At 41.6% G+C, this 27,493-nt stretch overlaps 1 protein-coding gene across 2 annotated transcripts in view; it reads right to left on the reverse strand.

The window, feature by feature from the left end:
• DIAPH2 (diaphanous related formin 2) overlaps positions 1-27,493 on the reverse strand; it is a 3,364,504-nt gene that overhangs the window by 2,475,681 nt on the left and 861,330 nt on the right. For both annotated transcript variants that reach the window (XM_069213107.1, XM_069213115.1), the window contains one exon: positions 12,020-12,130. In XM_069213107.1, the coding sequence (XP_069069208.1) occupies positions 12,020-12,130 (111 nt within the window). The remainder of the gene's footprint in view (positions 1-12,019; positions 12,131-27,493) is intronic.

Raw genomic sequence — 27,493 nt, forward strand, 5'->3', positions numbered from 1 at the left:
TAGCCTTTTATCAATTTTGCAACAAAATCCTGAAGCATATGATTAGCAAGTGCCATGCATTCCGAGCTGAAAAATTAGAAAAGCCTTGAACCATTCCAGGCACATAATTACACCTTTAAAGTGGTAAAATAACACCCAAGACAACCTGCTGTGTGCCACAGCTTCAGTTCCCTGAGAGTGGTGGATATGCACCCGCATGGCATGCCATGTAGTGGTGTTGCTGGGACATTTAGGGTAGTCGACCGAGTGATAGAAAATGCTCGGAGATAATATACATAAGTGATTTGAAAGCAGGAAGACATCTGGTGGCAGAGCCCTAGCAAGTGAGTGAAATAGGGTCAACATGTGCTCCACGTCCCAAGAGGGCAGAAGTGATGCAGTGTCTATAAGGTTCAGGCCAGCAAACCAGTGCGATAGCCACTGAAGCTGCGCGGCCAAATAATATTGTTCAAAATTAGGGATGTTGCTTCCGCCACTTTCCGGTGGAGGACAAAACTTAAGCAACGCAACTCTGTGATGTCTATTGTGCCAAATGAGGCCACCCATCATGCACTCCACAGAGCGGAAAAAAGGTTGATGTATAAAGAGAGGGAGGTTAGTGAAATAATACTGTAGTTGAGGCAAAACTACCATTTTTGCAAGGCCCCTCGCCCCACTACTGATAACCGTAGCATCTGCCAAAAGGACATTTGTGCATGTGACGCCGAAACCGAGTGCACTAAGTTTCCCTCCAGGAGGTCCCTGGTGTATACTATAAACGAATACCTTAGTACCAAAACAAAGTAGTCTGCCACTCAAGTTCGATGCCATTTACCTTGTACAAGGGATTTGGAGTATGAATATTAAAAAGGAAAGACGCATGATTTAGCCCAGTTAACACCTAGCCCAGAAATTATGGCAAAATCAGTGAGTTTTTTTTAAATAGTGGGGGTTTTGTCCTGGCATACTTAAAATAGAGGAGCATATCGTCGACGTAAAGCAAGACTGACTGTTTGCCATCTCCTAAAGGGATCCCCCAATTAGCCCTGCACACATACATGATGAGCTAGGCTCCAATGCTGAAGTAAATAAAAGGATAGACAACGGACATCCCTGGCAGGTCCCTCGCTGTATAATGATGGGTCTGAGCTATGGTAGCCGATTCTCACCCTGGCCATGGGGTTGGTATACAATAATGTAGCCAGACGGATAAAGCGGGCCCAAATGTCCATATCTATGTAATACCTTGAACAAGAAGGGCAATTCTAGGGAGTCAAACTCTTGTGTAGATCCAGGACCAAGCACCGGAATGGGGGTGCTTTTGTGGGGCATAAGTAAATATTTGAAAGAAATGCTGGAGGCTGAAGGAGGTATTTCTAGGAGGCACAAAACCATTTTGATCCGAGTGAACTTGTTGCAGCACTACAGGGGCCAGACAACCTGCCAGCATCTTTGCAAGTATTTTATAGTCTGTATTTAATAACGCAAGTGGTCTATAAGACCCCTCTAGAATGTTCTCTTATATAAAGTTCAGGTACAGCAAGTCCATAACACCAACAAGATCACTCACCATGCTATTAATTTTCTGCCAATCTGTGAGCCCTCTTCTGACCTCCCAAGCTGACAACAGTACTCATGCATCCCATTCATTCACACTCATAATGATCTATCAGCACAGCCCCATGTTCACCACAAAGTTATCTGCAAACATCTGTGATGAAGTTGTGTCGTGGGTCTCCTGTACCTTATCAGTCTACACAGAGGAGTTGGATCCCAGGGGTCCTATGTGGAATGGGGATAGGGAGCCATGACAAGTCAGACTCAAGGACTTTACACTCAGCTATCAGAGGCATAGCCAATTTTCTAATTATTTTTCTCTGTATAGGGCAATGAGAGCTCTTTGTGCACTGAAGACATTAGTCAAGTCACAATGCAAGTAACTGCATGATACGAGATTCCAAGATAACTGGTGTTTGCCATTCCACAGATTTTTTTCAACAAAAACCCACAAGGGTGAACTTTGATTAACACTTGGTTTTCACGTACTAGTCACTATGGGGGAGTTGAAGTAATGTAATTGTGCTCTAAAGGGGGCAACCAGCACTCAACAACAAAACTTAATATGTATATGTTGTAGGAGAAGACTTCTCAGCAGAACGCTGGGCTGAAAGTCAAACCCAAAAAGATGGATCTTTACTGCTAATTCTGCAGATATCAGTGGGTAGATTGTAAGTCACTGGTTCACAGTGACAGTTCCTGATCTTTCAATGTGGTAGGGCATAATACCTTTCCAGATTGGTAAGTAGTGAATTTTGCAGCACAATTTAAACTCCATTTGCAAAATGTTATAGGCTCTGAAGGACATTGTGAAATATTCCAGTACATTAACATTGTGTGCCAAGTAATCCTGGCACTCCCTGGGATTGTTGCAAGGTATACCTTAGGATAACCCTGAGAAAACTGTGGATTTTCAGCACAGTTTCCCTTAACCATTTTTACAAACTCATGAGATGCAGGAAGTTCAGAAAGTTCCATTTAACAAGCCTGATTACTTTAAAAAACATGTATCTACATTTCCACGTTACACATACGTTCATGTTCCATCGTGCCCCTTCCAAGCAGTTTTTTCATTTATATTTAAAGGCTGAGGTGTTTCTTGAAATGGGGTGGGGTGGAAAAGTTAAAAATACACATTTTATAGAAACAGGCAGTATACTGGGGAATATGTTCCTGCAACTAGATGGCAACTCTAAAAGTGCCCTCTGTGCATCTTTTGTAAAGCACAGCTGCAAATGGCACCCCAAGTGCATGTTGTACTTATCTACAAATTATCTGAATGAAGATTTTAAAGACACCAGAAGGAACAGTGGGTAAACCATCTGCACCACAACTTTTTACATCAGCAGTAGCTAGAGATGTCCCATAGCAGAAACATGCCTAGAAATGATCTCCTTCAATTTGTTGCATTTGCTGACTTGATGATTCTGATTAAAGTTGGCATAAATTAAAAAAGAAAGAAACAACACGATTTCAGAAAGGAGAAAAGTTGACGTGAAATTCAGTTCTTGCCCCTGGAGGATACACTGGTGGAGTATTCAGGGAATTGAAGAGAAAGAGAATTATTGTGCAGAGCAGAAAAGGATACCCAATTGAGGTAGAGCTGTGGTTCCCAACCTGTGGTCCGGGGACTACTGGGGGTCCGCAAAACCTCCTCAGGGGGTCCGCTACTGCTTAGAAAATTAAAGAATATTAACAGATCAGGTCCCCAGCTTTCAGTAATGGCTTAGTGGGGGGTTCCCAGACTCCAATAATTATTCAGTGGGGTCCGCTGGTTCCAGTAATCATGAAGCGGGGGTCCACAGAAGTCAAAAGGTTGGGAACAATGGAGGTAGAGTATGTAATGAACAAACACCCTTCATACACAAAGAGCAACTATTCCAAGTGATACCCCATGTGTCCAGTAAAAGGGGATTTAGATCTGCAATCAAGGGGTGTTCTTACAAGCACCACGAACACATAGAGATTCTGCTGAACCAAGAGAAACAATGTCTACTGTGAATGGACAGAGAAGGATTTCAGGATAACTTGTTTGATAGGCTTACCCACAGCACCAAAGAGAGTTCACAAACTGTTTAATTCAACGCTGAATTTTGGGGGGGGGGGTACAGTCAAGTAAATTTAGTACTGATTTCATTCGACAGCAGGGCATAAAATAAAATATGTCTATATATTACTAAGACTTGCTTTGCCTCTTGAGTGAGGAATGGTAAGCTAGCCTGTTCTGCATGACCCTCCCTATGAAGCAGAAATATATGTTCTATTTGGAAGAAGCTAGAACCTATAACCAATGCATTATGAAAACATATTTTTAAGGAACCCTTTGGCTGGTGTGAAGTTGAGGACTCTTACTGTGTTATCTCCCTCCACACACCAAACTATTAAGAATAATTTTCTCATAACGAATTCTCCTTTGTTGCTGAATGGAGGACCCATCTCAGCACATACTATGACTGGGCGCATAATTCCCATTCCTTCTGGTTGCTCTTCTGCCACACCTGTGTGCAGTGCAGGGGAGGTAAAACTGCATCTCAAAGGGTAGCATCCTTTCATGACTGAATATGGGCACTCCCTATGCGCCCAACGCCCTATTGTCAGTGCTGGTTCACCTCTATGATACAGGCAATGTAAAAGTGGTAGGTATGCGTGCACGACCCTATTTTTGCTCCTGTTTTTCTTACTACCCGCATGCAGAGGAGTAGCTCCGCGCTTGCAGAAACAATTAACAGTCTGTACCATACACACATCACATCGAAACACTGCCCACCTAGCCCACACTGCAGGCACACATGTCCTGTTCGTCCATACACCAGAAATTAATGTTTACTCGTCCTGTCTCTCACACCTCTTTGTTTGAAGTCCATGCCTACGCAGTTATAAACATGGCAAGAAGACAACTCACGTACATCACAACAATAACCACATAGGCCAAATGCCAGACAGGCTCTTCCATCGAGAGCACTCCGCAGGGGGAGCGTGCTACCAATCCACGAATTCAACTGTACTAGAATATATTACAATGTTGCTTTTTCCTTAGATTTAAAGTTATACAAAGTTGACAGTTTGAGTATGTCGCGTTTGGTTTTACCGGGACACAACAAAACTCTCTAAATCATATATTTTGCAGGCTTAAACTACCTGCGGACATTAAGCACGTTTTTAAACGTCCATTCTGCAGTCAGCTGGCCTATCGAAGAGCAGCTGGAGCGCCGTAAAACGCTCACACTGCAACAGTTAGTACAAATGTCACTGGCTGAGGACTGGTGGCGTCGCACACTGGCGCAGAGGGCCAGCTGCCACCGGAAGATTATTGTTTTCAATGGCCCATGAAAATCACGTCTGCTAATTTTTTTCACTGCGACCGAAAAAATCGCCCCAACCCCCACTTTCTGTTCGATAAGGCCATGAATCCAAAAATTAAATGCACCTGGAAATCAGGCTTTATATGAACGCTTAAATGCGACAGGCCATATTATTTAGCGCCAGCATCCAAAAAGTATATAGATGCTAACTTTCATATATTGTACAAGCTGAGAATCGTGGTGGTCTCCGTGCAGTGAAAATGTGCAAATAACTTTCCAGTGTGAAAAACAGGGTATAGACCACGGCTGTTTCCATTCTAGCACTACACATTCGGCATTCAGCTTTCTCGACATAATTCATTCACCACCTCTAAATGCCGTAATAGTAGCAGCTATTGTTTACAAGGATACGATCTGTGACAGTAAGTATTGTATGAAGGCATGTTACTAGAATTATGGTTACTAGGCTATCCTATCATGCCATTTACAAACAGGTGTTATGACACTTCCGTACTGTGGGTGTTGGCGCAATCTTGCAATCCAGGTTACATTAATGTGATGAAACAGCAACATCCAGATCAAGAAAATGAAGATCACTTTATGCAACATTGCTAGGAAATTTAGCGTTAAGCAGGGTTCCTTGGTTGTTAGCTATATTCATAATCAACTGAACTTGATTTGAGGTCGCAGATTCCATCCGTGGCAGCATCGGGAGCTGGTTTTCCAGTTCTGCCTTGGAAAGCAGTGATACGCCGGTTGTTCCCATCGGCTGCACGCAGTCTGCCCCTACAAAATGTCAGCTCGCTTTCCTTTTCTGTTTTTAAAAGTGTGGTATGCTGTACCCCCCTCAAGCAGCTAGAAATGAGTATGTTCGACAGAACGTCTAAACAATGGCCCTCTGCGAGCAATACTGTAGCGTGGCAAGTACGAGGTACGGTTTAAGTAAGGAGAGAATGTCAGAGGACTGCAGAAGAGAGGGTGCGAGAAGAAAATCAACGAAACTACGGTTGGAGCCAGAAAAGTGGAGAGGCTGCCCCCCCTGTCCAGGAGTCATCGGGTACCCGTGTTAAGGCTGCAAATCGCGATAATTTCTCCGCCTATCGAAAAACCTTTGCTTAAGTCTGTCTGCACGCATTCTAAGTTCTTCGTGCAATTCCAGGCTCTGTTTGCGCCCTGAGCTCTGTTACGAGTAAACGCCGGTGTTATAGTTGATGTCGGAGGACAGATGTGTGAAGAAGCTGTGGGTGAGAACCTACCACCTCATGTATTATCGGTTTCACGTTGGTGACACGCACGCTATCGTTCGCAGGCTATCATCTCAAAACTGCACTGACTGTCTTGTTACATCTTGAAAGTAGGATTTCATTTTCCGCCAAACAAAAGAGTCTTTTTTTTCCAAACAAAAACGCCCCCAAGCACATTTTATAATGTAACACTGCCACGTGTCCGAAAATGTTTTCGTATTTCCAGACTGGGCTGTCTTGCTGTGCAATGGCGGGAAGGCAAATCTTATAAAATGTCCATAAAAGTGGCATGCTGCGCATCCCGATGACGGAATAGTGTCAGTGTTTATCATTGAACTGCAAGAACAAAAGCCATATTCACGAAATCCTAAAATGGAGGACAAACAGTATAGGGGGAGTTTCAATCAGAGATGGTCAAAGGAAGCTAGCTCGGTACCAGACTCAAATTTTAAATATTTTAAGTGAGAAAATAGGTATTGTGCTTGTGTTGACCAATCACAGGCATTGTGGGATATTCTTTCTTAATATACTGCCAGTAGACTGAATTTTGGTTACCCCCTCGGAAAACAACTTATGAATATTCTATTTGAAAAAATAACACATTTTTTAATTACAAAACTGACAGTCGTGTATATGTTAACTGTACACTTCAAGAGTAACAACCTTGAGAATTCAAATTTGTCCCAATTCTCTGGAAGAATCAACGAGGCAGAGTCATGAAAACGTTGTGCAAAGCAGCGCAGTAATTAAAGCTTCTGCGCCGCATTGTCGGAGGGGAGAGACTATCGCAGAGCCATGTCTACTAATATGTAGCACTGCTGCCCTCTTCCCCGGTGCTTGAGGAAAGAATGGCTGCCTAGCGCCAACCACACACATTTCCACAATAATGCAAAGGTGAGTGCGTGATATCTAGCATAGGTTTTGTAATGGACTGGTAACCTTTCATTATAAAATGCTGTTTTAGAATTACTTCAAAATGTTTACCACAGTGCACATGTGGGGTATAGTGCAGCACACAATCTATGTGTAAAATCTTAAGAGGAAAAAAACATCACTTCTTGTTAGTGCTTGCCTTGAAGAGGCATTATGTTTGTTTGCAAAGGCTTCTCTTCCTTTAGTTATAGACAGGGCTTTGCATCAAAAGCCACGGGAAGCAGAGTGGGAAGACTCATGAACCACCCCCATTGGATACCCCATTGTTGCAAAATAGCACAAGCGGCAATCTGTATTAGTTTAAGACTGCATTCCAGCATAAATAAAGTGTCATGCTGGGAAGGAAATACTTGCGAACACTTTGTATCATAGAGCAAGACTGTGGCAGCCGATTTCTCTACATGAACCTTTACACACCTATAACATTACGTAGTGGAAGGGTTACAATGGCAATGCTTTTACCATGTCAACACTTCAACATCTCTTCTAAATATAATCAATACCCAAATACATAGACAGACCCTAACCTCAGCCTCATTTAGCTTATCCTAAATTCAACAGCAAACCTAATAATAAACCCACAATGTTTACGGTAATCTCAACCCAAACCTTCACAGAGGCCCCAACCCATCTCAGTCTCTGAACCACATCTGTCACTAAGCCCTGCAGGTTACCTGAAAGCTAATAGTGACGCTAACCCTATTGTGTACCATATCCCCAACCGCAGTCCCAAACCTTACACGATGCCCACCTGCAACATTTACACCAACATTGACCAGGACACTATTGCTTACCCTAACCTTAAAAATAGGTCTGTCTAAACCTTCATGCAGACACATCTCAATTTACAAATAAAAGGCAATATACATGATGCTGATGTAATGGCGGGTGTTTAGCTGGAATGGTCTAAGTGAACACGTAAATGTGAGGCTAAAATTGTACATCGAAATGAGATATACGTCTAGAAAACATTTGATTCTGTTGTGTTTTCTGTAATCTTTCTCACTCCCGAAAAAAGCCTTCTTGCTAACTGTCGAAGAGGTATTGGTTTGTCACAAACCACATCTGTGGAAAGGTTGCTACAAACAACAGGCTTAATGCAAGAGGAAACAGACAAAGGACTATTTCTGACAGACAAGCTGCTTCCATTCATGACATACGTTAATGATAATAATAAAGTAATTTATAAAGCATCTAGTAACGTCTAACAAGCATCCCAGTCCTAAAAAAAATAGCTCCAAAACAGATCCAAGCAACTAGTCACAGCCAGCCCACTCAAATCGATGTAAATAAATAGCTTTTTAAGTTTCTACGAAATGAGTGTTCAATATTTTCCTGTCTGAGAGAGAGGGGAAGAGAATTACACACTCTTTTTACAACAGGATGGGCAGCTGCTGATCTTAAATTCCTTCTGGGGTGCTATGGTATAACCACAGAATGCAGGTAATGAGGGCCTGTGTTGTTGATAATCCGGTGGCAGAAACATATTGCTTTAGAAAAAGAGCCTTTTCCTTACAGGCAGCCAATGCAGTTTAGCAGGGCTCACAGGCAGTCGCCTTGGAAGATTCAGCAGCAAGCGAGCTGCCGAGTTTTGAACATGGAGACTCATTAGTCGAGACTGCGAGACTCCCAAATACAAAACATTACAATAATATAGACTAGATCTAATTAAGGCCTGGAGCATTGTCTTTCTACCAGCTTCCTGTAGAAAATCAAGAATCTTTTTTAGAGTTTTAAAAATTCCAAAATATTTTCCAGCCACAGCAGTAATATGGCTGCCAAACAAGAGCTTTGCACCAAAACAGATGCCAAGATTCTTGACTTTTTCCTTATGGACTGGTAACAACCCTAATTAATCTGGCCACCAAGCAGAGGATCAGATCGAAGGCTGCTTACCTACGACAAGGACCTCAGTTTTCCCTGCATTCAACTTAAGGGAGCTGAGAGGCATCCACTCAGCCACTTGCGACAGATATGACCTTCTCAGGGCTGCCGTACTGACATCAGCCTGAGATAGAGTGATGATAAGTTGGGTATCTTCAGGTACAACACAATATGAAAACCATAATGCTGAATATCAGCTCGGGGGCACCTATAAAGATTAAATAAGGTGGGACTCAGCGAGCAGCCCTGAGGCACTCCCTGCTGCAAATGAAGAACCTTAGATGTAAATGGCTTTAGGGCTACCTGAAAGCTATGGTTCTGCAGGAAAGAGGGAAGCCACTGCAGAGCCTTAAATCTGACCCGTATCCCCAGAGCCGTTCGAGAAGACGACTGTGGGAAATGGCGTTGAAGGCTGCTCTAAGACCCAACAGCAGCACCGCCAGTTTCTTCCCTGTCCACAACCTGACGGATATCTTCAGAGGTGAACAGTAGTGCACACTTTGTGCTGTACTGAGGGCGGAAACCAGAATGAGTCCTATTAAGGAGTTCTTTTGCCTCAATAAAAGTCGATAGCTGTTGATTAATATATTTGTCAGCTACTTTAGAAAAAAAGGGAATAGTGAGATGGGCCAGACATTTTCGGGTTAGTGGGATCCAGTGATGGCTTTTAAGGCAACAGGACTATGGTGGCATGTTTCCAGCTCAGAGGGACCCGACCTGTTTCAAAAAAACCTATTAAGTAGTTTACAAAGCAGAGGTAATATAACAGCCATCCCTCGTTTCAGGACTGCAGGAGAGGGGGGGGGGTCGACCAGGGCACCTGATGTAACAACTGGAACAACGGAAAGCAGTTGCTTGGTGGCAACAGGGCCAAAAGTGGAGTGCCTCGAGCTGTCAGAAGGTTCAAACTCGCCCTCAAGGCAAGGAACGTCTCTAACCTTCTCTAAGTTTCTCAGGGAAGGAGGCACAGATAGAGAATACTTTATCAAAGAAAAACGGAGTGATAACATTACGTTGTTCCTCAGATGAAAGGGTGATGGGTGCATTACGCTCTAGAGATAATAGTAACTTTACAGTTGAGAACAGTTCACGAGAGGAGTTCTGAGCCATCTCATTTTTCCTAGCATGGAAGGTTTGACCCACATATTAACAACATTTAAAAATGATTCTGTATGGCACATGTTATTAGCTTCTATGCTAATATATTTCACACTCAGGCTCGACAAATTATAATATTGGTAGAAATGAATATTTTTTCTGGGAGAGACCAGTGCCAAACAAAATGGGATAAGACTGCCGTAGTTACCATTGTCAGTGGATTTTGAGTAAACCACATATGTAACAGGGGTACAAAAACAAAAAAACAGTAGGTCCAGCGGCAGATTTGCTCCCTTTCATGTTTGTGTGATTTCCAAGACACTTTTCGAAACTTAACAATAATAGGTAATAAAACCTAAAAGATACTTTCTCGTCCGCAAATAAGGTAAAAATTCCCATATTGCTGTGCCGACATTTCCCCCACAATAGAAGCAGACAGAGGTTATCTAAGATGCATTTGTATTCGAGGTCTTGTACCTGGGCACACTTTGGTCGACATTTAAAAATGGATGCAAATACGGGTTCAAATCATATTGGAACCACTGAACCTGATGATTTCCATTCGTGTGCAAATGACTGGGGAAATATCTGTGCAATTGTTAATTCTGTTCAGTGCACACTTTCGTTATTTGTTGACAGCTGTGCACATGCAATTAGTAAAGCGCATTATATCAATGTGTCTGGTTATAAAAGAGTAGGAATTGCGCTCATCTCCTAATTGGCAATAATGTAAAACCAGCTGCAAATTGGATTTGAGGACATTTGTGCACACTAGCCTATGGGTCCAATTATCCTCGAAGATGAAATGGCTGCATCTATATACCTCCATGTGCACTTGAGACTACCTGGTCCACCTCCTTAAGACAATTATTACAACAAACTGAAAAAAGAAGGGGGCCCTTAGTGCTTAGATCAGAATTCGGAAATATGAGTGCATGTTTAGATGTCCGTGTGACTTGTACGTCATGCCATCCTGCTCCAGACCCTCTCAGAACAAGAATCTCTGCCTTCTCCCTTCCCTCTAGAGCTACCATAAATGACTCCAACGTGCCTTCCTTCTCTCTGACTACCATAAAATCCTGTGTATACTCCCACACAGACATACTCTGATGCCGGTATTTACCTCAGCCTCTTCTAGGAGTGTGGTAAAAGCCATGCAGGGAGAATATGTAAAATTATGCCAAAAGGGAAGACAGATACCTTGTCTGCAGGTGACAATAGAGATGGCTCAGAGGAGGACTTGTGATTAGAGACACAAATCTCAAAGGGAGGGGAGAGTGGGGGGGAGGGACAGGGGGAAACATAACAAAGTAATAAAAAATAACTTATATGTTCCTGTTGCACCACCTCGCTCCTTTTCTGGTGTCCCAGCATTCACTGGGACACCAGCACAGGTGCTACTTTCATGGTAAACCTAGCATGAGAGCAGTGTCAGGATTGGTCTGAGCAGCTTGGACTGCTGCTCAGGCACAGGCCGGGGGTCTGTGCAGTTTCTCTAGCACAGCTGTTCAACACAACCGGGTTAGAGAAACCTAAGTGCGCATGTGTTTCTGACCAGCCTAAGACGGCTAGGCAAACACGCCTGCACACTTAAGTGCACTCCCTCCCCCTCCCGTGGCCCAGAACCGCCCCTCCCTTCACATGCTGCTGGCTAAGTCAGCAGCTGAAAGATAAAACGATAAAGAAATATCGTTTTATCTTTCAGCTCCTCGCTCAGCCAGGGGGGCGACGCACCTTCACCATTGCAAAGGAGCCTCCCCTGGTACTAAAGTCCTTTAGTAAGCAGAAGTAATAAGTATAAACGTTAAAAAATTTGTATCTATCGACAGACGACTTTTTCTGGTATGTGTGGGAAGAACTACATTGCATAATTTGCTATTTCAAATGTAGCATCTTTAAGAAAAGTTGAAAATCCTCAAAATGTAGACAGTGACTTTACAAGGTAACGTCCCAAGAGGCATAGTCTATCTAAATGTTCCACATTTTGCTTTTCTAAGCCAAACATGTGCGAGCCGTACTTACTGGTAGCATTTTCTTTAGTCCACACCGAAGGAATTCATTTCTCAAATGTATCCGGAAGTCAAGATCTTCTGGAGAGGTGACGAGCGCGTTTATAAACTGCATGCATGCCACCTGTAGGTAGAAACCACAGAGATCGTTAAGCAATATTTCGGGCAAGATATATAAAAAATACGTTTTTTTAAAAAATTTTCATTTTTACAGTAACAAACCAACAACAATGCAGTTCTTTCGATGAGGACGCTTGGCAACATAGTCAGCATAGAAGATAATCAATTGCTGTGTTATTAGCTAATCACATGGAACAAATATCGATCACAATGACATTTGCATAATACAGGAACATTCTCTTCCAGAAAAAAAGATGCGCTAGCCCTGTGACACAACTAAAGCTCAGTGTCAGTACTCTCGTCACTTGATTTCACTCCTGCAGGGTTCAAAAACATGTTAAACAAGGCCAACCAAGCTTCTAGACCATCACCAAGTTTGCGATCCCTCCAGCCATGTTTCATATGCAGTTCTCCTGCCAACGACCACTCACCAACATCCCTGTTCCAGAGTTGCTCTGATGAGGCCTCCCTCCCATCCAGCTGATAGCCACCCACCTACTGGCCAACACCGATGACAACTGTAGAAACTTGTATGAAATTGTATTTCTCGTGTGCATGCAAATATTCCCCAGTAGACAAAACTGTGGTGTAAGCGTACCTTTCATTGCTGCGGTTATATGAAGTTTATTACGTTTATCAACCACCACAACCCAGAAGGCTTGCAGTGGTGGGCATCTCCAAGCCAGATGCATAACATCTGCTCCCATGAAGTTGCATTCATTGCAGACAGCTGATCTAGTCAGAGATAACCTGCTTAAAGCCAGAGGTGTCACATATGTATTATGAAGATAGTTAAAATGTATTAATTTAAAGCGAGCATTGCTGGAGGCTGTTTTCAACAGGGCACAGATTTGTGCCCAATCCACACTCAAGAATGGGTAGCCCAAATGAAGTTCCCATACCTGCCTTATGCACAGATGAGAATAAACAACATCAGTCTTAATGACTTTGTAAATCAGTGAGGCTAAGTGCCTCCCTAAACTGCAGCTCAACATGGGCCCCAGCTTGCTGCATACCATCGGTGCTGTGGGAGAATCTGTCCAGGTTTGCTTAGAATTTCTGACAGACCTGCATAATGCAGGAAGTGGCCAGCTTCCACCCCAAACTCAGTCTACACTTCCTCAAAGGATACAAAGTGCTTGTTGGGGTAGAGGGAACCAAGCACATCGCATCCCCATCACGTCATGCCTGAAAGTTCATGTTGCCTTCCATACTCCGAAAAGGAGAGAGTATCTATACCAGCAGTTCCCTGTGAAGCTCCACTGTGACCAGTCTTTGCCACACATACGTGGCCTGAAGGACCACAAATAGGATATTCGCTCAAATGCCAGACCCTGCCATCAGCAACACCGGAAGCTCACCCCTTCCACCGATCCCACCAGTAACTATTTCTTCCAGTTATTCTCTTCAGCTATCCATTTTGCTGCATGTTGGATACGGAATGCGAAGTAGTAATACTCTAGATGCGGGACATTAAGTCCACCCTGCTCATATCTCCTCAATAATACTGTGTGGGCCACTTTGCTCCTCCTACCCACCCAGAGTAGTGAGTTTAGAATGGTATTCAACTGCATGAACGCACTGGAAGGTAACAGGCACAGGGAATTCTCAAATGTATAAAGGCAATGTGGAAGTTGAACCATTTTGGAGATGGCAATTCTACCCATGTGCGACAGTGGCAGGGTGTTCCAAAATGTCACAGAAAAGCGCAGGGAACCCACCACCCTTCAGATAGTATTCTTCAATTGTTTAGCCTTTTATTAGTGACCTCATGTCCAAGTACTAAAAATGGTCCAGTTCCCATTGTAGCCTGAGGTCGTGGAGGCAGTCAGCAGGCATTTTCACCAGTGCTACCAAAGAAAACAGCAACAATTTCTTCCTATTGACATTTCTCCAAATTCAACAAGGAGGTGTAGTAACATCACAAAGGATTCTAGGGGGCCCTAAAATCGAACAGAGCATTTTCCACATCTAGTGAAAGGATGTGCATTGTCCGCATCTAGTGAAAGTATGTACCTGATCCGACCCAATTCTATGCCCCAATCGTGCATGACTTCCTGGGTCCAAATAGCCATAGGCTACAATGCCAGAGCAAACAACAGAAGCAACAAATACAGCCATGCCAGGTTCCTCTTCCCAACAGCCAGCTGTCCGAACTGCACCACTCGACACTGACCCTGACTCTAGTACATGTAGTCGGTATGTTGCCCGGTCTGAATCAGAGGTGAAAGCCATCTCATTATGCGAGATCCAGGCCAAAAACCTGCCCAACTTAATATTCTCATAGTGCAAACTCTGCTGGTGCTGCTTCAGAGTATACCTACTTATCCTGTCTCATATGTTTGCAACCCAAGGGTGAACACTGGCTTCCTCTTGTCTGTACTCCTGTCCTGATTCATCCTGTACCTGCGGGGCAGCCAGTCTTGCTGTGTCTCTTTGCACCCCACATATCAGCCCCATGCACCATCCCAATGTTACGCCTTTCTTCCGTTTGGACGATCTTCCTTTTGTTGTGCTGCAAATATGCTCCATGTGGTAGGTCACAGCCTGGGACAGAGCATCCACACCCACAGTGTCCATCAGGACATCCACTGGGAATCTCCACACCAAACCCCATGTTTCAGCCCCACCCCACTTCAGCATCCAGCAGACAGGGGTATGATCCGACAAGAATCTGGCAAAATGTGATAGAGTCACCCGCTCCACAAGGGGGATCCTGGATGTCAATATTCTATCCAGTTTCCTGAAAGTATTATGTATAAAGGAGTGGCATGGGTACACCTTGTGCAGTGGTCAGAGTGAATGTCTGTCATCAAAAAGCCCCAAATTAAGCATCACCTCCCACAAGGACGTCGTTCTATGGGGTTTAGTGCCCAGGGAGGTAGCCTGTCCATTTCCCTATCGAGCACACTGTTAAGCTCCCCTGTCCACAGAAGGAGCTCATCTACATCCTGACCAACCAGATCCTGTATTCATAAAAAAAGTGTGGATCACCCATATTCGGACCTTACGTGTTAATCAGAGATATGGCCCTGCCATCCAGCACACTCTGATGAAATATATATCTTCCTTCTACATCAGCTTCCTCATACGTATGCAAGAATGTTGTTCCAGGAGCCACCCAAACCAGGAAGCCTCTGGAATAAGTAGAGCATGATATGCCTGCCCCTTCCACTTCTTTATCCTTTTTCAGCTTCAGTATAAACAAGAACAAGGTCTCTTGTATGTAGGCTTTGCTAATTTTGTGACGCATCATGAAGGAGAGCACACTATACCTTTTAACGTACAACCTTAAACCACGGATATTACATGTTAGGATTCATTATTCACCTCCCATGTGTGGAGATCAGGAAAAATGGCTGGCTCCCATGTTCTGCAGAATCATGACAACATGACATTGCTGCAATAAATTTGCCAATAACAGTCTAACCACAAGAAGTAACTTCCACCCACCCCCGGGCAAACATTGTGAAACATTAGTCCTACGCAAACCCACCATGATCATGTGCCAGGTCCAACCAGAATCCCTTACCTGTCGAACAAGCACAGGGCCCCAACATATGACTCCCCACCAACCATCTAGTGCTATAATACAAAATGCACTGCCCTGCGTAGGTGCCACTCAAACCACCCAGCAACAATAACAATCAGTTCATACATCAACATGCTCATTCTACTGCATCCAAATGCTACACCAGTGGGGATGTTACAGGACTACCACCATGTGCGAGTAAGCAAGGACCCAAAAAGGTTTGTACACCTGTTAGAGTGAGGTGAAAACGTGTCAGCTGGCCACTTTGTGCAATTAGGTTCCTCTCGTTTGTAAACTACAGGCCGCACTGCAATGTGAATTTATCAGTGACAAGACACCAGTCTCCCCGTTTCTGAGAAAAAAGGTTACACAGCAGACTTAACTAACAGTACATCCTGGAAACTAGCCTGGCAACATGTCAGTTATTATAGTTTCTGATACAATTTGCATTGTATAAACAATGACAATGACGCTGCTTGTTAGAAACATAACTTGTTCTGTTTTAAAAAAAAAAAACTGTGATTGTATCTCTTACAGCCCTGATGAAGTCACGGGGAATATTTCGCCCCACGACAAAACACGTGTTGGCTGTTGTTTGTTGGCTGTTGCTTGTTCCAACAAGTTTAAACACTCACTTCAGAGAATAAAATGAAACTATGTGAACCATTCACGGCCTTTCGGATCCTGATTGTTTGTCTCATGTTCAAATGGACTTCTAAAAATTAACATTTCCCTTTATATTCACGAGTGCCTTGACTTCTGTTGTTTTGTGTTGGTTTTCCCTTGAGGAAACATTGGAGGAGGGGGGGAGGTCCTCTTGCCAGCAGCACCGTGCCTTTGAACAAGTTTGTTACATAATATTCTGGAACTAATTGTGAGCGCTTTTGTCCTTTCACATCCTTCCCGGTGTCGTTCTACTGCTTTATTTGTATTGCTCATAAGGACAAGCAGCTCCAGTAACCTTGAAATAATATTTATTTACATTATGGATCGTGAGAGGTTAGCAGCAGATCTATTTGGGAATTTAGAAACAAGGGCTAATATTCAGTCATTGAATTCATCTGAAACCCGCCAGACTAGGGTGGGTTTACGAGACAAATTCATTAAACTTGAGAAATTAAAAAAACAAGAGGTCTCGAAATGGTGGGATGGAGCCACATTGAAACACTATGTCAAACTAAATAGAATGTCCAGGGGCTTAAGGTCTCATATCTTCCCCACATTTGATGATTTAGATCCAGACTTACTAGATAGCTTGGAACAAGAACTGGTCTCCAGCTCCATGAAATTGATGAACATTTTAATAGAAAACTCGGACAGGAAAGTAACTAAACTCCAGTCGGAGATCTCAAGCTTAGAAACAGAAATTAAGGACCTAAACTTAGAGGAAACGACAGTAAAAGACTATGAAATTTTGGATGAGGTCCTCAATCGACATCAGATAGAAATCACAAGAAGGAAGGCACGTAAACTTAAACGTGATGAACAAGACTACATCAATGGTAGAATTTTTACATTTTCCCAGAAGTATGATCATTTAATTAAAGGAGCTGAATCTCTACACACTAACATCACGGGTTCCACATCATCACTTAGTACTGTGTCAGTAAATAATAGTGATTCTAGCAGTATTTCTAATACCTCAAGACAGGATGTCACAATCCAACATAGTGCACCGTCTTTTTTAGCAGAGGTTCAGACAGGGGCAATGGGAAACAAATCGACGCAAGGAGGACGTTGTAAAACAAGGAGGGGCAGGAGAGGAGGATCACACAGAAATAAAGAAAGGGATGCAAACCAGATCATGGACCAAACGGAAATAGGGCATGGGAACAGTAATACAATTGCTAACTTAGAACTCCCACCCATGGGGTTTCTTTACTGAGCAAGGGTCTTGGTTTCTGTCCAGGTGAGATAGGGGATTTTCAAAAAAACAAAATTGACTTTTTCAAATTTATCAGACGTTTGAAACTCAAAAAATTATTTTCTTTTCATACTGACATTAGGAATAGGGATTTTCTATCTGACTGTAGTAAGGACTACCATCCTCTGTCTATCAAGTATGTGCAGGATATGGTTACACTATTATCAATCACAGACCTTGAGGGAGATCCCACTTCTGTTTCTCAGATACTGACTGACCTTGATATTCCATCTGACACAATCTGTAGTGGCCTTAAGGCCAGCTCTAAGTGGACACCCAATCTTAGTAGTGGAAACTGTATTGATACTTTCTTCAAATTGGTGTGGTGAGACTTGAATATCGTGGAACATAAAAGTAAGACTCCATCGTCTTTATCACAATAATCTGAACCAGAAAGAAATTGATGCTTTAAAACACTTGAAAACCTGTGACAAAATTACTATTAGAGAGGCTGATAAGGGTGGCAATATTGTAGTGATAAACACCCAGGACAATGAATTGGAGATCAGTGGACAATTAGGTGACACATCCTGTTATGAAAGAATTGAGTCTGATCCAATACCTGGACTAACGAATAGGATAAACAAATGTTTGAAGGACTGTGTAGATGTTAATCTATTGACAAGAGATGAATATATATACCTGTGGGTTTTCAGACCTAGATATCCCTGCATTTATACATTACCTAAGATTCATAAAAACACGGTATCTCCCCTAGGCAGGCCCATAGTACCGGGTATGAATGGCCCGACCGAAAGACTTTCTGAATTTGTAGATATCTTTCTCAACCCCTTGTGGTTAACCTTCCCTCTTTAATTAAGGACACCAAACACATTCTGAGTATCCTCACTGATATCAACTGGGAGCCAGGGATGATGTTAGTGACCCTTGACGTGACCTCACTCTATACCAGTATCAATCATAATTTGGGAATGATGGCCTTACGCCATTTTCTAAACCAAAAATCAGCTAGTTTATATGGACACACCAATATGATACTTGGTATGGTGGAAATGATTCTGGAAAATAATTTTTTCCTCTTTAAGAAAGAGTGGTATCGCCACAAAAGGGGAGTCGCTATGGGTTCAAGATTTGGAAGGCAACACCTGGAATACTGATATACTTTTCTGGGGTAGATATATCGATGACTGTATTATGATATGGACGGGTGATACTCACAAACTCAATGATTTTGTTACCTATTTGAGCTCTAATGACCTGAAAATTAGATTTACTTGGGAGTATAGGTCAACTAATATCACGTTTTTAGATGTGGAACTCATCGTACATAATGACAAGTTGAGAGTCGACTATTTAGAAAAAGCACAGCGTGCAATTCGATACTACACTCCACAAGCTCTCATCCTAGATGCCAGATCAATTCAATCCCTTATGGTGAGATGGTACGGGTGCGTAGAAATTGTAGTATGGAAGGAGACTTTGCAGCTTGTATTGAGGACATGGAAACTAGATTCAAGCAACGTGGTTATCCATCACATATTTTAGAGAAAGCACGCAGTAGAGTTGTGCGTCTGAACCGGGAGGACACTCTCAAACAAAGAACTAGGGGCACTGATACCAATTTGCGCTGTATAATAAACTACACACATACCTCAGCAGCACTATGGAAATGTATGACCAGACAGTGGCATGTGCTTAAAGCGGATACAAATCTGAGGGGTTTAATCACAGATAACCCAGCCTTCATGTACCGTACCGTAGGGGCAGGACATTCAAGAACATATTGTGCCCGAGTTACCCTGTCGCACACCTACGTGAGAATTGGCTTACTAATCGCAGTAAAGGATTTTACAAATGTGGTCACTGTGGGATGTGCAAATGGATCAGATCAGGAATATCTATCTTTAATGGCTGGGCGGGTGACAAGTTCAACATTGTTTCAAATATCACATGTAACAGTAACTATGTCATCTATATGATTGTCTGTAGATGTGGACTCTACTATGTGGGGAGCACAATTAGAGCACTGAGAACGAGAGCGAGTGAACATTACAGGGCTCCAAGACAGAGAGACGAACGATACCCTATCGTAACTCATATGAGCCAGTGCCCAAAGAAGGGTCATACTCAAACGTTTGCATTTTTCGGTTTCAAAATTGTACACAGGGATTCCAGGGGGGGCAATAGAGAACTAGCATTCAGGAAACGTGAGTGCTATTGGATTTTGAAATTGAGGGCTGTTGAGGCAGGTCTCAATACGAACCATGAAATGGAGTATTTTCTGGGATAATAAAATGTAAATAGCCTCTAATGATGAACTTAACTTGTATCCACATACTTTGTACTTATTAGCAATTGGGGTTGTGTTATGAGTTTTGTCAAGGATTCCTCTGGGACTTTATTTGCGCCGGATATTACTAAGCTTGATTATCGTTTATTTGTATATGGCATGTGACATAACAATATGTAATTATGTTTCTTTGTTGTATTCCTATGTGTTGATGGGCAGCTATCACAATCATGTGATGTAAACATAACATTTTGAAATGGCCAAATTTCAGTAATGACACTAACGTGAGTTTGCTGAGAATTGTTTCTCTATTTTGATAGGGATATTTCTTTTTTTCTTTCCTTTAATCTCACAACAGGGGCAGTGTTCATATTATTGTGGACACTGTGCCAATTAATGTTATGAGAGATGCAATTTTTGCTATATACTCTCCTTTTTCCTAAATTAGCTTTTCGAATTTTATTTAGATTTTCAATCAAATCTAGGGCTTCAATTCATTGGGACTCTGGTTTCGCATTATGGCTCTGGGGTCATTTTATATCCATTCACGCTACTATGGAATATCTTTAATTATTCAGTGGGTTGATCCTATTCACTCATACATTACAATATGGGGCTCACGATTTCAAGCCCATTCGAGCCATCCTGGCGCCCGGGATAGGTTTTTTAGTCTGTCGTTTATTTTGTTTACTCCATTCCACTGCTTATAAGCAAGATGGAGACTAATGCCGACGCGCTGAAACTGCCGAAGGGAATCGTACTTGGATTCCTGCTCACACTAACGTGTGAATTTTCCACAATACAGGTGAGCCCGGTGAGGTTTCTAACCTGGTGATGGGACCATTATACTATGGTCTCTCACTGATTTTTTCATATTTCGGTTTCTTTAGATATGTAGGTGTATACAAACACTGCATAAGAATAATTTCGTTCCATACGGGGAGTTTGATATTGGCAGGTAATTTACCAACAGGCACTGTTTACTTTTAGAGCCATTATCCAGATCGGGATTGTTTCTCATAATTCTTTATTTTATTATCAATTTAGAAAAGCTGTAATTTCACGATTTTTTGGAGATACATATTGATTTCGCATTTGATTCCTTTACAATACGGAGGTACGTTCCTCTCCTTCTAGATACCCTGAAACTCTAATAGTTGGGTCTTTTTAGGCTCTGCTTATTCTGATCACAACTACTTTGGTTCTTAACGTCGGATTACTTTCTTATTAGTTAAGACTTCGCTGTTAAGGGACTGAAAATGTGGGTAGGATGAGTAATATAGATGGGGAGGTGATGCTGTACTCATGGAGATGTATCCCTTTAACTAATTTTAGCCCATCTAAAAATACTTTATGCAGCAGTTTAACCCAGTGGTTCCATGTTGGCATTAACATCTCATTGTTCGTTTACTTCAGCCTGCTCCCCAGGAAAGACTTAAAATTCAACAGCTCCTATTGTAACAAAATGGGTTTCAGGAGTGCCTTGCTTTTGTCTTGAATACAATATGTTAGATTTTAAGTTGATAACAGACAGACCACTGCTGGTGTTAGAATTATGTTTAATTTTACATGTCAGAATCATTTACTGAAATGGATAAAGAAGATATTTGACAACTCACAGAAAAATGTGTCTTCATTTTAGGTTTTTAGAGCGCCAACCATAATTTCTATGACAAAAAAACATCATTTTGTTCATTTACTGCAATAAACTCTCTAGGAAATTCCTTTCAGTGTTACAGCATTGATTCCACCAAGATGCCATTCAGATGTGTCACACTTTTGTCTACAATACAGAATGTTAACACTTAAGCTTTTCAATAGAACTCTGCGGTGGAGCTGCAGTTGATCACTAGAGAGTTAACTGACAGACTGCTGCTAGTGTTCGAAGCACTTGTTTCTCGCTGCATTTTAGAATGCTTTACTGACAGGGATGAAAAAGATATTTGAGAACTCATAGAAAATAGTCCCTCATTTTAGCTCTGTAGAGCACTAACCATAATTTCTATTCCACACAATTAATAAAAAACATTATGAATTTACGGAAAATTAGCTCTCATTTTAGCTTTTGGAGCACTTTCCATAAGCTCTAAATGAAAATCATGAGAGAAAACAGTTTTTCTTCAAAAATGGTTCATCAATTCCCAGAGGATTGATTTTCACGGGGTAAAATCATCTAAGAACTCATCGGAATTCCTACAATGGGTTTAACACCAAAAAATGATATATTTTGAGAATAAACCCTATCACATTTCATATGTGGTTTTTTTGTGATACTGAAAGACAGGTTTTCGCTACAATGTATTCTAATGAGAACCATGAACCAGAGTTCCTTAATGACTGAGACAGCATTTTCTGTGGTTCTGCTTTGGACCATGCCGTCCATACATGGTCCTAGGGGTCAGGACATGCTCACCTTGCTGCCTTATATTTGTTTTATAAATCATTTCAGGATGCAGGAACCATATCCTCAGTACTGTAATGGTTACCACAACATGTTGTTCATGTTGTGACTAGCTAATCATTGTTTACGAGTTCCCTTTCAAATGGCCATTGAGAGCATAAGCAGAGCATACATCAACACCAATGACCCATATATTACTAAAGTTTGAAACACTTCATGCCCAACCCACGCCCCAGCTCTGAATGCTAATTTCTGGAAAACATCTGAACGGCTTTACACTAAATCAAAAATAGCACTTTCTGAGCAAAGTTCCTTTAATGGAATTTGGTGTATTTGTGTTCAGTCACTTTTTCTGCATTGGACAGAAAAAGTACCGATGGGAATTAACATTGGAAATCACAATTTTAAACACCCCCTTTTTCTAAGCTCCCACTTGACAGATTAGTGCAATGCCTTCCAAGGAAGAAGGAAGAGGAGAGGCTGATTACTCTTTTGGAAGGTTTCATTCAAGTCTGTCAAATGGCACGAAAGCTATTAAAGAAATAATAACCCTCTTCCTAAGGAATCTCTGGCCTAATTACACTTATCCTATGGCCCAATATTGCTTCTTAAGGGGTTCCGGTGACATCATAAGCCATAAAGCCCAAGGCATATTATGCTATTTACCCATAATGGAATTTAAGATTGCATGTTTATTTTTCTGATAAGAATGTGTTTTTGAAAAAGCAACATGTTTACTGAAAAGTGTAAGTAAAATACTGAACTAAACTGTTTGATAGACTGTAGTAAAAAGAAATGTATTTGATTATGTAGTTAAGAATACAGTGTCAGTTTTAACAAAAGGTTTTGTTTCTTAAAAACACATTCGGGTATATAAAAATCAGAGACTGTAAAAGCTTCTACCAGTGAGGCAGGGGTAACAATGGACACTGATTGCAAAGAGAATATTCAGCTTTCCTGAATAGACTGTTGATTAAACAGTAGGCAGTGGTTATGTGGAGAGATTACTGAAGCTCCTGCCAGCAAGGTAGAGGTAATAAAGGACCTTGATTGCATTTAGAAAGTTCTGGTTTTGCTTGGCTTTCACAATTAGACACATAATTTAAAACAATAAACAAATGCTAAACTTGGAGATATTTGAAGTTTCCTATCCAATGTTCGCTCTTTTAATGTTACACGTTATCTGATATCTATATATTTTATATGACGTGATTATTTTGGGGTTACTTAGCTTCAAATTGCTGTTTCCTTCAAAGTGCAGGTGATAAAGGACACTGATTAGAATTACAATAGTTAAATTTACCCTTTGTTAATAAATTGTTGTTAAAGCAACGGACAATGGTGAGGGCCAGTGGATTTATCCGATTCTCTGGCTGCAACATTTACCACATAATTACGGACCCCCTATATATGCTAAATAGTTCGCAGATTTCTCAAAAATTGTTGTTTTGAGCTCAAACGGATGAAAATATTGTACCACGTAATTTGCATTTTTTGCTGCATAATGTAGATGACCTTGTTGCATACTTAGCATTCTGCATAATCATAATGGGTCCTGGCTAAGGTAAAACTTGGCGGATTGGTGTGGGGGGCCATCATTATAATGATGTGGCACGTATTTCACAGGGAACCGTGACTTATTTCCTATATTTCATGGTTCCATCTGAGAGAAAGAAATAATGTAATACTACTGTATTTGGCATAATGAAAGCACACCCATATAATATTATGCTAGATCTCCTTTCCTGTGATTATATGGAACGCCTGGTACTCTCTGTCAATCCATAATGCACTGTTCATTTTTGTACATATGCTTTTCTCTCTTCATATTACTTGGTCTGCCTGACTGCTGGTATTTAGCTGCCTTTCAGAGATCTAAGGCGGTCTAAGTGCCTACTTATTTGTTTTTCTGTCACTGAAGCAAATATCCAGGACCTTACTATCAGTCGAGGTATCACCATAACACTTATCAAGCAAAAACAGCTCCTCTTGTCAACGAAGGAAAATGGATGCCATCCGATAGTGAGCATCTACTGCAGACCTGCCTTGGCTTCCATCTACAGCTCCAGAGCCACGGCTGGTTTCCCATGTATTGCTTCGGTGTAAAGTTTACGGGAGCAGATTCTGTTTGTGATTATATTCACAATCGGTAGAAAGCAGTTTTAAGGACTGTTCTATTCGATGCACTAAGCTGCCGACATGCAGATTTCTGCAGCACTGCAGCAGCCTGAAAGGAGGCGACTGCAGACAGGAGCCTGCGTCGGATCAGCATTGTGTCTGCTCGAATGATCCTTGTTATGTTGCAAAGATGACATGAGCGAACAAGCCAAAGCACATGTCCAATCTGAAATTAATAAAGAGAAACGGTGCCATCTGCTCCGATTGTTTTTGCCAGAAGAAATTCTGGCTTAATGGTTTGTGATAATACAGTAGATTAGAAATAAAGGAAGCATTTTTATCAGAGGCAAGCTAATGGATGCGCCCGTTTTACATCTACTTAAACGAAGGTGTATGGATCAAGGAGGCGATAAAACAGAGGAGACCTTTACAATGAACTTTAACAAAAGACATGAATCGGGCTGTCAGTCTGGGGTTATGACCTATAAAGCAGCTACATGGATACTTGACAGGAGCAGAAAACCTGCCTGGCACAAAATTAGCATCAGTGATGTGCGTGGAAATGTAAAATACTGCAGAGGAGCCTGAACACACACAGTAAGAGAGAGACAGGATGATGATGGCAATCTTCAAATTTCAAATTAAATTCATGATTAGTGGCAGGTTTGCTAATTCCTAATGACTCTTGGTTTTTACCTGCCACGTAGTAATTGACATTTAGACAAAAAGTGTCAAGACAAATCAGCATTGCGATACAACATATAACAGATCTGGGCTCATGTCCGATTATGATAAAAATGTATTGGAAATACAGATCACAAAGATAACCTAACTACATAAATGCTATGAAAAGGTGAGATGCATTAAGGAGTTCAAGCAAATGACAATATTATGTAGCACTGGGCTGTTTCAATGGCTGGCTCGTGAAAGTAGGTGGACCGCAGCATAATGGCAACATTCACTCCTTTATGCTGTGCCCTGCTATGGCCAATTCGATTTGGCAAGGCTTGTTCAGAGAAGTCAGGTTTGTCTTTGGAGAGCAATTAGAGGAGCAGGGAGCACCACCATGGTGATCTTGTCATCCATTCCAAACTGGCCGTGTTAATGTCTATTAGTTAAACTCTGGATATCGTGCTAAAATATCTGCACTTCTTTTCATGATTACCTATTCCAACATTATGAAAGGTATATATATATATATATATATATATATATGTATATATATATCTCTGTGTAATGTGGTAAACAGGTAAGTGAACAGACAGACAGCCTATCATGTAGGCTGTCAGACCAGGAGATTTGAAGGCTTGTAGAGTTAAGTATTTTAGGAGAACAATGGTGAGGATCTGAACTAAACATATTCAGTCATGTCAAGCTCTTTCAGTGTCCCTTTAATGTAAACATTTATGGCTGTGATTTCCAAAATTTGCAAACAAGAAATACGAACTACTTATGTTTTATGAAAGGTATATATGTCATGCATTTTACAAATTCAGAATCGTATTTTGTTATTTTCAAATACTCAATAAAAAATATGAAGCATAAACAAATGCAAACTAGCAAGATCATGCTGTGCTCAAATATATTTAATTTTTTATTTATGCTACCCAAAAGTAGAAACAATAATCACCAAGATTATTTGGAGTAGACAATTCGAATGGAATGCCAATTTAAATGAAACATTTGATCAATGCATACTCGCTCAACATCTGGTTATCTATCATGATTTTTAGCAGATACTCCAGATATAAGAGACTAAGGGTAAGAAAGCTAACAGCATTGTGATGTATTCCTACTGAAAGAAAAGAAAGACTAAGAACATTCCTACAGAATTTAAGTCAGTGGTTCCCAAACCTTTTCAGCCTGCGGCCGCCTTGACCTCTTGGTCATTGGCCACAGCTCACCATTCCTTGGCTGTTTGGATAGCTGCCCACCGAGGCCCATCTCCAGTTAATTGTGCCATCTTTTCAAAGTAACTGTACTGTACAGAGTATAGTGCTTACTATCACTGATGAGGTGTCAAAGTGCTTTTTCGGTGGGTAGTAAAACCCTGGGTTAGTTGATTAAGATGGGAGTGCTCACAACCCATGTTTATCAATAGCCATCTCTTGAACATTAGATGTTGTAAATTTCTTTGTCGAAGAGACATTCTAAACAGACATCACAATTTAATTTAGCTGTAACCTTGTTAAGCATGGACCAAGGAATTCCCCTTGTACCGAGGATACTGTTCCCTTTGCCCAAAACCTACATGGTCAGTGTTTTCATGATGTGGTGCAGCATTTTAGAAATCCTTGAGGCGCATGGAGAGGGTAAACACTAATGATTAGGTTGTAAAATGAAAACTCAAAAGTGATGTACTGCATCATTGGTGACAAAGTCATTTGGTAACCTTATTAAAATCATACACTACTATCCTTCCCGTCCCCCAATATGTCTCACCCTTCCTCAAGTCTTCTTGACTCCACTTTGCAAACTCCTAATCCTGCACCGCTTTCCTTTACTGCTCCCATCCATTTCTTTTTACACCCTGTGCTGTTCCCTGCCACTCAGGGCTTGCAGCGTCAATCATTTTGCCATTTGTAAAGTGAAAAACCACTAACCACATGCACAAACACATAACATGTACAGATACTCAACACATAAAGACATAAAAAGCCGGCTCAATAAGCCCTACTACATATTCGAAAGAGATGAATGTGGCACACAATCTTCATGCAGAGGAGGTACTGACTTCAGTTAATTCACAAGTCAAATCTGATAAAGCTATGGCTTGGTACAAGCATGCACATGATGGAATGTACGTTTAAATTAAAATCTGTGACTGGTTCACACAAACCGTGAAGTGGTCGCGAAAGCCAGCAGATGGGAGTTTCTGCAACTGGTGAGCTCATCACGTAACACTCTGAAAACTGTCTTGCACTGCACCAATTACAGCGATCAGATCCCACACCAGGAACATCCAGAAGACAGCGCCATGCCACATCACATGCAAAACCGTCACAACTAGGACTGACACTTGTGCAGCGAATCAGCTAAAAGCCCCACCTACCGCAAATCCTGCTTGTCAAACGTGGCCAGTACTCTGCTGGGAGGATACCTACTGGTCTGGGTTTTAATGGGTCTGAAACCGAAAGCATT

This window comes from Pleurodeles waltl, chromosome 2_1 (assembly GCF_031143425.1).
Source record: "Pleurodeles waltl isolate 20211129_DDA chromosome 2_1, aPleWal1.hap1.20221129, whole genome shotgun sequence".
In the NCBI taxonomy this organism is placed as follows: Eukaryota; Metazoa; Chordata; class Amphibia; order Caudata; family Salamandridae; genus Pleurodeles; species Pleurodeles waltl.